Source organism: Sorex fumeus, unplaced genomic scaffold, assembly GCF_029834395.1.
Source record: "Sorex fumeus unplaced genomic scaffold, SorFum_2.1 ptg000137l, whole genome shotgun sequence".
Taxonomy (NCBI): domain Eukaryota; kingdom Metazoa; phylum Chordata; class Mammalia; order Eulipotyphla; family Soricidae; genus Sorex; species Sorex fumeus.
In genome coordinates, this window is record NW_026606194.1 from 326,243 (window position 1) to 342,447 (window position 16,205).

General features: G+C 53.4%; 1 protein-coding gene across 1 annotated transcript in view; it reads right to left on the reverse strand.

The window, feature by feature from the left end:
- Nucleotides 1-13,542: 13,542 nt before the first annotated feature.
- Nucleotides 13,543-16,205, reverse strand: part of LOC130015900 (patatin-like phospholipase domain-containing protein 4) — a 45,453-nt gene continuing 42,790 nt past the window's right edge. Inside the window, exons 5-7 of the mRNA XM_056106645.1 lie at nucleotides 15,367-15,637; nucleotides 13,797-13,865; nucleotides 13,543-13,637 (exon numbers count right to left, since the gene is read on the reverse strand). Of these exons, the coding sequence (XP_055962620.1) occupies nucleotides 13,543-13,637; nucleotides 13,797-13,865; nucleotides 15,367-15,637 (435 nt within the window). The remainder of the gene's footprint in view (nucleotides 13,638-13,796; nucleotides 13,866-15,366; nucleotides 15,638-16,205) is intronic.

Below are 16,205 nucleotides of genomic sequence, written 5' to 3' on the forward strand. Positions count from 1 at the left end.
GCCTTCTCAGAACGAGTGGCCCCGAGTCTCAAAACTGAAGGACTTTTCTCCCATAGCATCATGGAACAGGGACTTTCCGCAGACTACCATTTCAGCTGCAGTATGAGGGGTTTCTCACTACTTGTACTTAGCTGATTGGGTATAAGTTGGAGTTACATAGGGAAGCTTCCCTACCTGCACCTGATTGGTAACCCATCATTGACCTCACCCAGGCTATCTCGCTTCAGGGAAATCATGACTCAGTTCCAGGTATCTGTGCCCAATTCGCAGGAATTCCAGAACTGAAACCTACGCCCAGCTTTTTCTGGCTTCTGTAAGAGCCTGTCATGGCGCTGCCTTTGCTTCTCTGTCTCTCATTCCTCCCTTTTCTTTGATGCCCGTGGTTGAGCAGGGTCAATCTTGACCCCTACAATTGTTTCAGTGGGAAATACTTTTCTGAGTACCTTAAGATGAATGGTACTGACACGTTCTTTCACAAACTCCATGCCACCAACTCATCCAGGAAACAGGGGCCCACAGTCAGGAACAGAAGCAGGAGCACTAGGGGTCCCATGAGGGGTGGGATCAGGGTGAGAAGTTGACTTTCCCAGCTCCCCTTCCATAACAATATGCCTGTACCGGAGTCAATGAGATAGGAAGGGGACAAGCCAGACGTTAGGTCATATATGCAAACAAACCAAGTCTTCTAGCTGACCCTTGGTACAATTGCTGGGAGTCTATCCTATATTTCTGGGTTAAAATCGGCTCAGCAGGGGGAATCTTAACAGCTATAGGTCCCTAAACAAACACAAGTCCCAGAATGGGCCATAACTGGTACAGACCAAGGTGAAACTGTGCAGTCTCCGTCTTTCCTGGGTGTCATTGGCTATAATTCTACCCGTCATAGTGGCAGAAAGTACCCAGTGCCAAAATCTGGGCTCATAGTGAGTTTGCTTCACAGCTGAGCAAACAGAAGCAGAGAATAACCCGTGCCACTCCCTAGGATCCCTTCAATCACTTTCTTCAGTTTTATCTTGGAGGGAGAGGCTCCAGTTGGCAGGACACACCACTGGCCGTTGTCGTCCTGTCTTCAAGGGGGGAGGCAGTTTTCACATGTGAAGCATGGACCCAGGCTTTGATTCTTTCCACCTTCAGAGTGAATGGCATGATCAAGGTCATGGGATAGGGACCTTTCCACTGAGGTTCAAGGATGGCAGTCTAATGTCACCGAACCTAGACCAGGTCTCCCAGTGAGTATAGGTGAGGAGTTACCGATGCTTTGGTCATACTCTCAAAGCCCCATATGGAGCTGGACCTGAATGACCTCTAGGGCCTGTCATAACCTAAGGTTTTTGGGGCGACCTCTAATCGCCCTTGTAGGTGTTACCATATTTGAACTCTATCAGATATTGTACGGCAATTCCGGAAGATGGGTATTTAGTGTCTTATGATGGGTCCCGTGGCCGCGAAACGGCCGCGCGGGTCCGGAAAGTGTCCTGGAGTGTGGCGACGGCTGGGTAGTGGAGGTAGTGTCGGTAGTGGAGGTCTGCCAGTGGGGTATTTATATGGTCCCGGTAGGGGTAGGGTGGGTCTTCTGTGCGCATTCCGATCCCTGGGTCTTGGGTGGTTGGTGGAAGCAGACAGGCAGGGTATGGTGGGGCTCCTTATTATAATCCCTTTGTCACCTGCGGTTGGTGGGAGCAAGCAGAGAACCTCTGTTCCTGGGTCCGTTGAGCCTGGAGTCCAAGGTCTCAGAGAGTTCCGCTTATCTTGTTCTGTGGGTCTTCAGTCATGCGTGAGTTTCGGCCGGAGCTGCCGAGAACCATTTATTAAAGGGATTATATAATGTATTCTGAGCTTTTATCTAAAGTATTTCACTTGATTTATTTCTTTCACCTGTAAAGGTGATTAGAGGCTGCCCCAAAAGCCTCCATCCCTCTCGGAGAGCCCGGCAAGGTACCGAGAGTATCCCGCCTGCACAGCAGAGCCTGGCAAGCTACCCCGTGGCGTACTCGATATGACAAAAATAGTAACAATGATGGTCCTCATTCCCCTGACCCTGAAAGAGCCCCCAATATGCCATCGGGCTACAATAGCACATGACAAGGATGAAGAGAGACATTACTGGTGCCCACTCAAGCAAATTCATGAACAACGGGATGACAGCGATACAGTGACAAGGATAACATTTCTGACATTAAAGATTTTAGCCTTCTTTATTTGGAAACATGTAATTTTGGAGAACTACAAATCATCCCTTAACTTAAAGTTGTTTTTCTGTTTTACCTACGTCTTTTACCTACCATTGAACACAATGCCTGCCAAGACAAACAGCCTTCCTGTTTATTCTTAGTGATATTGGCAGTATGAGTATTATTCCTAAAAAATAAAAAATAATTAAAAATATTATTCTTCATTCTGGGATAATGCTATGAGCTCCAATCATGTTAATTAAGTATGAAACTAAAACTGTTAATGTAAGCTAGTACTTAATTAGTGCTATGACTAATCCTCAAGTCCCTATATATATTAAAATATGCATCACCCTCCTCCTTCTTCATGGAGAAACCTAGAGAAAAGTCCTTCAGAGTTTCCAGCATCTCAGACGTTGTTTAGCCAGTTTCTGCTGTGTCTTCTTCTAGTCGTGCCAAGGCTCAGCTATTCATGATGCTGCTTCCTCTCGGCAGAAACAAGAAAAGACATTTCTTATATTCCACTGGACCTCTCAGCACAAGCCATTACCTGGGTCTTGTGTTAGAAATTTGAAATTTTATCTGATGCTTCCTTTACTTTAAGAATACTGGGGCGGGGCTGGAGCGATAGCACAGCTGGTAGGGCGTTTGCCTTGCATGCAGCTGACATCGCCAGGTGTGACCCAAAAAGCAAAAGAAAAAAGAATAAACTGTAACTTTGACTGTTTCAATGTAGTTTTTTACCCCCCATTTGATTGTTTGAGCCTCTGTGATTGAAAGACAGTTAATGGTGCTTTGTGTGCACACCATCCCGACACACATCTGGCACTGGGTACCCACCTCCCTCCCCCAAGGGCCGGGCTCAGTTTGCCCGCGTGTTGCCTTTGGCCCTCCTTGCTCCCTGGCTATGTCTCTGTAAGTCCTGCAGTGAGAGATCACCGTGTCAGCCCCTGTCCCTCGGACTGGCTGGACTGCGCATGATGCTCATGGCTCCATTCATGGGGCTGCAGGCTGCATGATTTTGTTCGTAGAGTAGAGCGGGTCCCACTGTGTGTCTATGTCTCACAACTTCTTCATTCCTTGGTCCGTGGTTGGGCCTTTGGGTGGTTTTCACGTCTGGACTCAGCACTGCTGTGGACACAGGCGTGCACGGGTCCTTTCGAATGGAAATCTTTGTGTTTGGGACAAATCGAAACCTTTCAATGTAGCTTGGAGACTCTTGCGAGCTGGAAAAAGTTCCTTTGGGCCCTGGGAGACAACTCACTAGGTTTGGGCACTTCTTTTCATGTTGAAAGCTCAGACTTTGAGGCTCTCGGGCCTCGCAGGAGGAATACTGAGCTGGGAGTACTTCTTAGAGCAGAAACAAATAACTTCCTCTAGCTTGGTTGTTAGTAACATGCACAGTTGTTCTGTCTAATCCAGACCACAGAAATGTCCTATTGAGGCGAAACATCGATGACGCTTACATGAAAGATATTTAAGTCAGACTTTGAATGAGATTAGTGGAAGAATTTTCTCCTCCAACTCCCATTTTAAATGAATCTATTTGTCCGGAGGTCAAGGTTTCTCAGCTTTGACACTCGATCATTTTTTTGGCGTTTTCAGAGGGTGAACAGTCGGCGGTGCTCAGGGGGAACATGCTCAGGGGGTACTCGTGGCTCTGCACTCAGTAGTTTCTGCTGGCCGTGCTTGGGGGACCAAGTGGGATGCTGGGCATCAAACCTCAGTCTGCCACTGCAAGGCATCCCACCAAATTTTCTGTTGCTCTGACCCACCGTCTGGATAATTTGTTGTTGTTTTTGAATTATCGAATCTCCCTGAGATACAGTTACAAAGTTGTTGCTGATTGGGTTTCAGTCATACAGTATGCAATGCCAGCCCCTCTGCCAGGTTACATTTCCCACGACCAATGTCCCCAGTTTCTGTCCCGCCACCCTCCCCCCAGCCTGTCTCTATGGCAGGCACTTTCCTTCTCTGTCTCTGTCTCTGTCTCTGTCTCTGTCTCTGTCTCGTCTCTGTCTCTGTTTCTTCCCCCTTTGGGCATTATGGTTTGCGACACAGGTACTGAGAGTTATCCTGTGTGTCCCTTTGCCTCCTTTCGGCACAAAGCTCTTTTCCAGAGTCACCATTTCCAGCTGTCTTTGTCCTGGTGGTCCCTTCTCTGTCCCCCTGCCTCTCCCCCAGCCCCTGAGGCCCGGTGGGTTGTTTGTTGGGGGCTGGCTGGCAGCAATTCTCCCCTCTTCCACCAGGTGGCAGTGGTGCACTCTCCCATCCAGGTAGTGGGACTGGTGGTTCCACGCCTCCCTTCCCCTTCCCCTTCCCCTTCCCCTTCCCCTTCCCCTTCCCCTTCCCCTTCCCCTTCCCCTTCCCCTCCCCTGCAAGCAGACTGGGTGCGAGCAGCAATTCCCAGTCGCCGTCATGGGTCCTTCCTATTTAATTCACGGCCTCAGAATCACAGCCACAATCAAATAGAACAGGACTGAGCACGGCTCCTCATGATATTATGACCCCGCACGGTCCCCTGAGCCCCTCGCAGGTAAGACCTGAGTGCAGAGCCAGGAGTCAGCTGGGCATAGCCCCAGCGACTCCCAAAAACCAATAGAAAATCATTATTATTTACATATACTTTTCCCCTAAAGGCACTCTTCTGAACCCAGTAACTATTATTAGGTCCTAAGAAACCTTCCCAGGCAGCACATTAAAAACAAATAAATGTGCCTTTCTGACATTATCGTCAGAATCTTAGATGTATGTTTCAGATTTTCTGGGTACATGGCAAGTTTCTACTGTGTAACAAAATAAGCTCTTTTTTCCCCCAAATTCTAACCCCTCATATCCTATGTCCTGTCTTGCAAAGTAAGCAGCTGAAATAGTTTATCGTACTGAAGGAGTTAGGATGTGTCTCAGAGAGGACGGTTTGAACCACAGACGAATAAATTGCTGTAGACATTTGTACGCTTGCTGACTCCCCAGCAGAAAGTGGTCACTGAATGAATGTGTCCATATTTATCATAGGTTGCATAAAGAAGAATAAACTGACATCCTGTTGCTCATTGTTCAATTTTGAATAAAGTGATGTGCTGTGCTGTATCGAATTGCAAGTTCTTACCCCACAAGAGATGTGATGAATGATATCCCCTTTCAACAAATGTATCTGCTAGTTCTGGCCTCCGGGAAGGAATTAGGAGACATCTATAAAAATTCAGACACTGTCCCATTAATTCGGTGAGACTTTATGATGTTACTTTTCCTCTGCAGTGAATAAAGAACACAAACGTGAAAGATAATCACCCCAGAAGCCTTCCCGTTTTATGTGTTCTTTATGTGTTTTTCAGCCGGCTAGTTGATTTCACAAGTCAGAAATCCGACTCGTCTGAGCTGCATTGATGATGGAGGATTGGTGATTGGTGATTGATGATTGGTGGTATCAATCCCTATCTTAAACCTTTCAACATCCTGCCAATTCTACCCAGGTAGAGGAGATGGCGGTAAATAATTCTTGCCCTTGCTGTTTCTTCCTTTGAGTGGAAAGCTCATCCATAGTGTTAAGAGCCACCAACAATCTTTTCTTTTGCCTTTTGTCCCCACACAAGAGCTTGGGGTAGATCCAACCTGCCTACTGTTCTTGTTGATAAAGTTTTGTAGGGACACAGTTGCATTGATGACTTTCTCTATTGTCCATCAAATCCAAACTGTCTGCTATTCTTGTCAGTAGTTTTATTCAGACACAGCCACATCTATTCCTCTCTGTACTGTTAAAGTCAAAGTGCCTGCTGTTCTTGTCAATAAAGATTTATTGAGGCACAGCCATATCCATTCCTTTCTCTGCCGTCTGTGATATCTGAACTGCCTGCTGTTCTTGTCAATAAAGTTTTATTGAGACACAGCCACATCCACTTGTCTCTGTCCCATCCAATTTGAACTGCTGGCTGTTCTTGTCAATAAGTTTAAGTGGGACACAGCCACTTGTCAGTAAGTTTTATTGGGACACAGCCACATCCATTCCTTTCTCTGCTGTCTGTGAAACCCAACCTGCCTGCTGCTCTTGTGAGTAAAGTTTTCTTGAGACGCGGCCACATCTATCCTTTCCTCTGCTGTCAGTGGGTAATTCGGTGATGGAGCTGGGAGTTGCCATAGGGACAGTTTGAGAACAGGCTAGCAAGCATGTCCTGCCTCTTTCCAAAACACCTTGGCTGGCTCCTGCCTTAAGCTTCTCCCGTGGATTCTCCTGGTAGCTGGTGTTGTTTGAGTCTGGGCAAAGCTGGCTTCACTGTAGGTGGTTTTGGATGCCATGCCGTGGACTTTGGAAGGGCTTCCTGATGCTAGTACATTTACTATGCTTGCTTCTAGCCATCACCCTTAGCATCTGTTTGCCAGATGTGAGCACATCTTTCATTTGCAGCTTGATCAAAGCTCGCTTGATCAAGGGGATTTTTCCCACCGAAATCTTCCTTGAGTTTTCAAATAATAGCACTCTCTCCTTGTGTCCTAGTTTTAAATTTTATTTACAGTTTTCATGACTTGAAACAGATATTAATTTGTTCTCTTCAACATTGTGTTAATGGCTCACTTCACCAGTTAGAGCCAATACAGGATGCTTTGTTAAAATCGATTTTCAGGTCAATGGCAGACAGATCTTTAGTAGCAATGTGTCCCTTGAAGATAGAATTCAAAGTCACAGGGTGTCTTGTGTTTGAACCTGGCTACCCTCATCCCGAAGGAAAGCTTTAGTACATCCCATTTTCTAGTGGAGGTCTAGGGAAGCCAACCCAGGTCTAGGGAGCACAGACCCAGGAATTTTCCTTTAGCACAGAGATAGGAGGAATCTAGAGCACAGACCAGGAGTTATCCATGAGCACAGAGCCAGAAGGAGCCCTGAAAACAGAGCCAGGACTCACCCCTGAGCACTGAGCCAGGAGTCAGCCCTGAGCACTGTCAGTTGTATCCCCCTGAGAGATAAGTCAACACAATGGGGAAACAGATCGTTGTTCACAGAAGGGAGAGAAATGGATCCTGTGTTGATCCTCCTCGTGGGGTCCCGCAGGCAGAGCACTTCCCCGGGACTGTGAGCACCTCCTGGGCCTACACCAGACCCAGCGGGGACAGAGGAAGAGATCCCCGCTCCTGCCGCCCTGTGATGGGCCCTGTGGCCCTCAAGCACTGTGACCCTGAGCCCTGTGCCACGTCCTGTCTGGGGGACACCGAAGCCCATGGTCGGGGCCGGGATTGGCCACTCTGGACTGTGCCGTGGAGACTGTGCAGAGGCACGTGGGCGTGCGGGGAGCCGGGGGCACTGTCGGGCCGAGGCAAGGCCTGGTCGGGAAGGACCGGCCTCTGTGTTGGCCCGTTTCCTCCCCAGCTCCTTCTGCTGCCACAAGGCGCAGTCCAGCCGGAAACACCTCTTTCCCTTCCGTTCTGGCCCCAGGGAGCTTTCTCAGGCCTGGGCTGGAGAGAAGGCACTGGGCTGGACATTTATCGCCCGATAATCCCATTGCAGCTGCTTTAAGTCCTGTTGGAGCAATAATGTGGAATCGATGAGGGGTGCTTAGGGATGGGCTGGGGGGTGGGGAGGTTGAGGGCCTTGGTGCAGGGAGGGAGCATGGCGGGGTTGGCGCTGGGACATTGTATGCCAGAAGCAACTGTTAGCAATAACTTTATGGATAACGGCAGTGTAGTAAAAGTAACTTTAAAAATTTCTAAAGCAATAAAAAGAGGGAGGAAGGAAGGAAGGAAAGAAGGAAGGAAGGAAGGAAGAGCTGGAGGGAGAGAGGAAGGGGGGGAGGGAGGGAGGGAGGGAGGGAGGGAAGTAGGGAAGGAGGGAGGGAAGGAGGGAGGGAGGGAGTTCAGGCTGCCTTCATGACACTGGATCTCTGTTGGGGGTCACAGGGTACACAGCATCCCCTCAAACTTTCCCACTTGTTCAGTTTGACCTCGCGGCTATTGCTGCCCTCTGGTCAGGGGAACTTTCATGCTTGTGCCACAGCCTGAACCTGCGTTCCTCGACCCTGCAGGCTCCTCAGAAGCCAGGAGCCCAGAGCTGCAAAGAGGCGTTCCAGAAGGGAGCTGCACCTTCCAGAACAATCCCCAGGAAGCCCTCCTGGGCCCTGGAGCTGTGAAGGGGGAAGAGCCTGAGACATGTCCACCAGGTGCCCCCAGAAACCCACGTGCAGAGCCCCGAGCCCGTTTCCCGTTCAGGCCGGTGTGACGCAGTGAGGCAGGGAACTGAGCCACCCCCGCTCTGGAACCCGTCCAGCGGCTGGTCACTGCGAACAGGGCTCAGTGTCCAGGCGCTCAGCGTGACTGAGGTACCTCCTGCCCGTGTATGAGCTGTTTGTCCGTGTGGACACTGGGGGGCGCTGTTTCCTGCCAAAAGCTGCCTGTGACCTTTTCCTGATGCTTCTTTCATTCTATTATTTCCAAGGTTCAAGGAACATGGAAAAAGAGTGAGAGAAAGAGAGAGAATGGAAAAGAAGAAAGAAAGAAAGAAAGAAAGAAAGAAAGAAAGAAAGAAAGAAAGAAAGAAAGAAAGAAAGAGAAATAGACAAAGGAGGGAGGGAGGGAGGAAGGAGGAAGGAAAGAGAAAGAAAAGAAAGAGAGGGTGCTAGAGAGATAGCACAGCGGGTAGGACCAACCCGGGTTCGATTCCCATCATCCTATATGAGCACCACCGGGAGTAATTCCTGAGGGTCCATGAGCTTTCTAAACAGAACAAAGCATCCGTATTTATGAAGAGCACCTGTCAGTCCTTTCCATGTTTAGGAACGAAAATCAGAACACAAGTATGCTGGTTTGAAGAGCATTTGTTTAAAAATGCCTTTCAAAGTGTCACTGTGCCACATTTTCATCGTGGCACTTTGGGGAATGGGGAACACATCTGGCAGTGCTCAGGGCTTCCTCCTGGCTCAGTGCTCAGGGATCACACAGGACAGCGTTTGGGGGATAAGCGACACGTTGGGGGTCGGAACGGGGTTGTCTGTGTGGAAGGCTAGCACTTTGCCTGCTCCAGTGTCTCTGGCCCATAGATATATTATTTTCTGTAAACAACGCATTACCTGTTCCACATCCAAGTAGGCTGCTGAGAGGTGCCAAGTGTAAAGGTCTGTCCTTTCAGATTTAGCCCAGACCCTCTCGTGTAGGTCTCCTCTGATTTGCCTGGCCTGGGGCTTCTATAAATGGAAGGTTGGGACCGAGCCAGCAACGTTTCAATCCTGTCGAGACCCGGACAGGATTGCCAGAGAGTGGGACAGTGCCAGCAGCCAAGCCCACTGGGGTCCTGGCACCTTGCGGGGTTCCCCAGCACCCTCGGGAGAGATCCCTGAGCTCTGAGAGGAGGCTGGGGCTGAGCTGCAGGGACCCCAGGAGGGGGCCACGAGGCACCATGTGCCCCTCGGGGACCAGGGACAGAGAAAGGGCATCCTCTGGGGTTCTTTCCATCCAGCACCAGGGCCACGAGAGTCCCCCTCAGTGCAGACGCCTGGACAGTGGCCTGCTCTGTCTGCCCATCCCCCACAGCCTCATCCCACTTTCCTTCCAGTCCCTGCCCTGTCCTGATGCTTGGGTCCTAGTCATTTTTAGATGTGAATTTAACTCTTTAAAATTTAGTGCTTTTTAATTTTTTATTTTAAAATCTTAATTTTAAAATTTTAAAATCTTCAGGCTGGAGTGATAGCACAGCGGGTAGTGTGTTTGCCTTGCACGTGGCCGACCCGGGTTCGATCCCCAGCATCCCATATGGTCCCCTGAGCACTGCCAGGAGAGATTCCAGAGTGCAAAGCCAGGAGTAACCCCTGAGCATCGCCAGGTGTGACCCAAAAAACAAAAATTTAAAATCTTTTTTAAAATTAAAACTTTTTATTGTGAGCTTTTAATTTTTAGTTTTTTAATTAAAATTAATTTTATTTTAATTAATTGTTTAATTCAAATTTTAGTTTTAAATTTAATTTTGTTTAAATCCTTTATTTTTCCCCCATTTAATGACGGTGAGATACACCGTGACAAAGTCGTTCACGATTGGGGGAGGGCTGTCATATTCTGTCCCCCTTTCATGATCTTCCCCTCTGGCCCCTTGAGAATCCCCTGGGAATTCTCTAGAGATGCTGATACAGACTAGAGTTCCTGCCGAATCTAGGCACCAAACACGTCAGTCTCATTGCTGGTGATTTGGGGTAAAAGGCAATGGGAAGGGAACTCCTAGGAAGCAGTAGAAGCTGGCCAGCCAGCTGCTGGACCACCTACCTACTTCGAGGCGTTTGGAAACTGGTTTTCTCCTGGCTCAGGACCTTGGTGCAGTCACTGGCAGAGGCACCTCTGCTACATCTCAACCTGGATACTGTTGCACTTAGTGAAGATCCCTCTTGAAAGATCCCGGCTGGCTGGTGACTGGTGACTGGTGCCCTACAGGTGCACACACAAACCTGCATTGCACCGTTTCCGAAGAGGCTATTCATTGCGTTGCTGGCTGATGTGGTCCTTTCGGGTAATATCTGCTTTGCAAGATCTCTTTCCTTGTCGGAAATAAGAGCATGCACAAAAACCTTGTACCAATTCCATTCCGGCCACTCCACAGGATCCCCTGTGCACCGTCAGCCACCACCCTGAGCACAAAGCCAGAAGTATGCCCCGAGCTCTAACAGGTGTGTCACAAAAACAAATAAAGAAGAAACAAGAAATCTCCCTGTGTCCAAAGGCTGCCTTGCAGCGGGCCATGATGGCCGTGGCCACCAGCGATGGGTTTGGTTCAGTTGCATCACCTTTGTACTAACCTGCAGACGTGGCGGGAGAGAGGGCAGGAGGGAGAAGCCCAGGGCCTGTGGCTCTTCCTTCTCGTGCTCCTGGCTTCTCAGTTCCTTTTCTTCTCTGGGGTGTCCAGGAAGACGGGGCTGAAGCACACTTTTTGGGGAGCAGACTGAGGGGCGCTCTGCCCCGACATTGGGGCACCCTCACGGGGGACTGTGGAGGGGGTAGGCTGGGTCCCTGCTGCCGCTGCTGCTTCCCACCAGGGCTTTCTCGGACGTGAATTCCTGCTTCTGAGAAAATATGCCAGTCTAGGGAGCAAGACTCCATATGTGACACCCTCCGTCTCCTTCCTGGGCCCCATAATCCTCGGTAACGCCCTGAATATAGGGGTCAGCAGTGGCACCAAATTATTTGTGTGTGTGTGTGTGTGTGTGTGTGTGCATTTCCCCCAGTTCTGGAGGGCCAGATGCCCATCTGTCCTCTGAAAAAGACAGTTCAGAGGCCAGTTATGGCCCTTCTTCTTTGCCAGGATTGCCCAGAAGGCCTTAGAAAGACAGACTGAGTGTCTGGAAAGGTCCCAAGTGAGTCTGGCCAGAGACGGATGGAGGAAAAAGCAAGGAGGTCTGGGTGTTTATGACGAGATGGACAGAGCCAAGCCCCAGGTTCGGCTAACGCACATCTCAAAGAAAGGGGCTTGGATCGGAGGCCGCCACAGCCCGCGCTATTGAGACCTGAGCTTGCACTTCGATCCCATGCTGTGGCTCTTCCAAACAATGGTTGTTCCCTGGCTTCCCGCCTTGGACCCTAAGGAGGCTTTTAGCCTCGAGACACCGGAGCCCCGAAGGCGAAAGCTCACAGGCTGGGAGGGTGCTTGGTGCATGGGAGGCAGCATTTGCTTCCTGGACCCAGTCTCCTGCTCCTCGGAGCACTGTCAGGAGCCATCCCTGAGCACTGAGCCCTGCAGTCATGAGCACAACCAAGCCACGGAAACGAACGCTGAGAGCCCAGTCTTCTACCATAGACAGATTGAATCTGTCTCTCTGAGAGAGGGCGCCTGGCTCGGATCTTTATAAGGACCTCAGAGGTTCCTAGTGCCCTAGGGTGGGGAGGATGGTGGATGAGGGGGAGAGGCAGGAGCAGCGGGAGCTGGAGGGGTGTTCTGCCTGTGAAGAGACTTGCCCTGCATGTCCCTGCGGTGGCCTGAGCAGGCTGGACCCTGGGCACGGCTGTGCTGTGCTGGACAGGCATCCATGCGGGGCCTTGTCCTTGCCCACCCGAGTGACCGCCTTCCCTGTGCTATGCTGAATTTCCTCTCCAGATGGTATCAGGCTGTCTATACTAGGCTTGGTGATTGGCTCCCTGGGATGCACAGAAGGGCTCGTGCTTGGAGAGCACCATTGCGGGTAGGCAGTGCAGGCCACTGGGTGTGAGAAAGGCCTGGGCGGGCTGGTCAATGTCTCCTGTCTTCCTCTCTGAGCTCTGTGGTCGGGAGGAGCGCTCTGCAGAACGAAGGCGAGGACGCAGATGGCCACGCGGTGGAGGCTCTGGAAAGGGTGTGCACACGCCTTTGCAAACGCTGCCTGGGGGAAGGGGCGTTCCAGGGGAAACTGAGGGAGAGGGGAAGGCAGCAGAGGGCTGGGGCACAGGGAAGGAGAAGGGAGAGAGGAAGGTGGGGAGCGGAGGTGAGGGTTCCAGGACCTTCAAGTCTTCTTGGACCAAGCCCAAGGGAAGGTTTTAGGGGCGGGAATGGGGCGCCTTGGGGGCCCCCTGGGTCCCCTCCAGCCCGGGCTCACACTTGACTCCACCCGGAAGGTGCCGTGGGCGCGGCCGGGAAGGCGCCCGCGTGCGGGGACCCAGGATCCGCTCGCACCGCCCCTTAGACGCGCCCACGCTGTCCCTCGGCCCGGGCAGCCAATGCGGCAGCCAATGGGGCCTGCGCCTCCGTCCGGCCCGTCGAGGGCGCGCGGGAAGGCGGGGCGCGCGCGGCCCGGGACTCGCGCGGTCCAACTTTGCGGCTGAGTCACGGCGGCCGCAGTGCGGAGCGGGAACCCGCAACCATGGTGGCCGCGGCGCCCGGCTCCTCCCTGACCCTCTGCCTCTGGCTGGCGGCCTGCGGGGGCGGCCTGGCCGCGGGCCCCGGATCGGCGCTGTGCGGCGGCTGGACGAGTCACTGGGGACCGGGGGCGTGTGGCGTGCGCGCTGCGCCTCCAGGTGCCTGAGCCTGCACCTCACGCGCATCCCGGCCAGGTATGCGAGGCCCCGCGCCTCAAACTCCTTGCAGCTCCCCGGGGGGTGGGGGCGGACAGGGGTGCCGAGGAGTAGTCCTGGCAGACCCCGCTGCGCCCCCCCCTCCTGGAGATGCCCGGGCGTGTCCCGCGCGCCCCTTCTTCCCCGGGGTAGACGCGGTGGGAATTTCCCGGCGCGGCGGGAGCGTTGGTGACTTTCCCGCGGCTGGAGCGCGCGGGACGCCTTGGCGGAGCGAGTCCCGTGATCCCCGGGACCCCCCGGCCCCCGCGCGCTCTTCGCAGGTGGCGGCGCCCACACCTTGTTCTGGTCCTGGAGTGTGGGCTGCCTTACCCCGGCCCTGCGGGCGCGTCCCAGAGCGGGTGTTGCTGGCGGCCGAGCGTCCAGGGACTCAAGCCTCCCGCGCCCCTGCTGGGGTCTGGGAGTTGTGCGCGCCTGGGGGTAGGTGCGTGGTGCCGAAGCGGGGCGGCTGGCCTGGCTCCGGATCTAGGGACCCCCGCAGTGGCCTTAGCGCCTGGTGCGGTGCCAGCGCAAGACAGGGAATCCCCAGGGTGGGCCCCTGACTTTTGCCGTCGCGTCCCCACCCCCTCGCTTTATCTCCTCCGACCACGGGCTTGTTGGTGTCTGACTTGTTTCTGCCCTCACCTGCTCCAGGCCCCAACTTCTCACCCTGGGGACCCGCCGAGCGCCGAAGCGCCCACTTCCCACCAAGTCCTTCGGGATAAATCAGGCGTGCCTCTCACGGGGGGGAGTGAGGGGGCACTTCCCTGGTCCCCAGGTAGGGCAGCGCTCTGTGGGGGCGCATCTCCCTGGCCCTTTCCCTGGCCTCCTACCCATTCTTGCCTCCCTGCCCCGGAGGCCCGTGGCCCCGCTGGCCCGCCAGGGAGCCTCCGTGAAGTTTGCCCGGTGCGCTTCTGTTTGTTCTTGAGAAGCCTGACGTGGCATGCGGCTGGAGTTGGCAGCTCTCCGTGTCCGCCTGCCCCACCCTGGGCTCCAGAGAGAGGCCTCAGGGAGCCTGTCCTCCTGGGCTGGCTGGCACCTGGTTGGCAGCTCTCTCAGGTTTCAGCTGCAAGCACCCCCACCCCCCCCCACACACACACTGCTGCGTGGCCTGCCCGCCCCAAACCAAGCTGAAGCATTCCCCCCCCCCACACACACAATTTTTTTTATTGAATTGTCAGCTGTTGTGATTTGTTTTACAGTTTCTGCGGGCTAAAGCAGGAGTTTAGACCAAGCCAATTTCCGTGAAAGCCTTTCCTTGTGGTCTCTTGGCATGATTTCTCTTCTGAAGACAAACTGCTGAGGGAACCCTGATTACATTTTAATTAGCTGGAGGTGAAGTGCACTGCAAATTGCTCAGTTAGGACTTAATAACTTGTTTTGGGTTCCCCCTTTTGTTTTTGTTTTTGCAGTGAATTGCACAGTCCTTCCTGGGGGTTTATTCCGACGTAGTAATGCCTGTCTGACATATCCAAATGTCTGCGGGGATTAAGGCTTCCTTGGGATTGATAAAGACAGCCAGCCCTGAGCTCTACCTATAAAAATCTCCCGCCCCCTAAATAATTAGAAGGAACGTGATGGCCTGGCACTGCAGCCAAGTCCTTACCCGCAGGTGGTATTGATTAGCTGTGTTGGTGGAAACCTTGGGGAGAACCTGGGGTCACCCCGCCCCACCCACCAGCTTGTGCAAATAAGCCCTCCCCAGAGCTGCTCTTGGAGCAGGTGCCCTGTGCCGGCCGGGGCCCTCCTTGGGCGTAGCCACAGCTGCTGCTTGGAGGCACGGCCCAGGGTTCTCCTGCTGCGTGGGGCCACAGGGTGGACCTGGCAGGCTGTGGGCAGCAAGCAGCCAGCCAGGGATTCTCAGCGAGGACCAAGGCAGGCTTCCTGGCCGGTGAGCACAGCAGGGCCAGGTCTTGCCCAGGAAGGAGCCCCCAGACGCGTTCTGTCTGTTGCATGCACTGCAGGCGAGGCCTGGGGGTCACATGGCCCCTTCATCCCTGCACGGCTCCAACCACGGCACCTGTCATCCAGACCACAGGTGCCAGGATTATGGGGGGGGGCGGGGCGCCTGGCATAGGCCCTGGTGAGAGAGCTCCCTGAGTTCCGTCCTGTTTCAGGCTCACGTGACCGTAGCTTCTACTAACGACCTTGGTTGAGGCCGTTGTCCAAGAGCAGGCGAGGTCAGGAGGCGCTGTCCTCAGCAGAAAGCATTCACTGGAGGAGTAGGCGTGGGAGGCGTGGGCGAAGCACACGGTGGGAATGGCAGGCAGTGAGCAGGCAGATGATTGGTAGAGCAGGAGGTGGGTGTGGCACGTGATGGGCGTGGCTTGTGGTGGGTGGGGCATGTGTGGGCTGCAGATGACTGGTGGGCCAGAAGGCGGGTATGGAATATGGTGCGCGGAATCTGTGTGGATCTGCTGGTGATTGGCGGAGCAGTTAATGGGCCGGCAGATGGTGGATGTAGTGGACGGTTGGTTGGGCAGAATCTAGGCGTGGCAATGGCAGGTGGGCATTCAGGTGTTGGATTTGATTGGTGGAGCAGATGATGGGCGGTCTTTGTGGTGGCCGGGCAAATGGTGGATGGGGCAGGTGATTGGTTGGGCAGAATATTGGCGTGGCAGTGGTAGGTGGGGCAGTCAGGTGTTGGATTTGATTGGTGGAGCAGGCGGTGGGCGGGCAGAGGGTGGATGGGGCAGGTGATTGGTTGGGCAGAATCTAGGCGTGGCAATGGCAGGCTGGGCAGTCAGGTGCTGAATTTGATTGGTGGAGCAGGTGGTGGGAGGGCAGAGGGTGGATGGGGCAGGTGATTGGTTGGGTAGAAGGTGGGTAAGGCAATGTTAGGCGGGGCAGGCAGATGCTGGATTCGATTGGTGGAACAGTTAGTGGGCGGGGTAGATGGTGGGTGGGAGATGACTGGATGGGCAGAATGGGTGTAGCAATGGAAGGTGGGGCAGGCCGATGCCGGCTTGACCATGTGGTGGACAGGTCAGGTGCAGGCAGGGCAGCCCATGGGCCTGGCTGCCTTGGCGCTTCTGAGTTATCATTGTGCGTCTG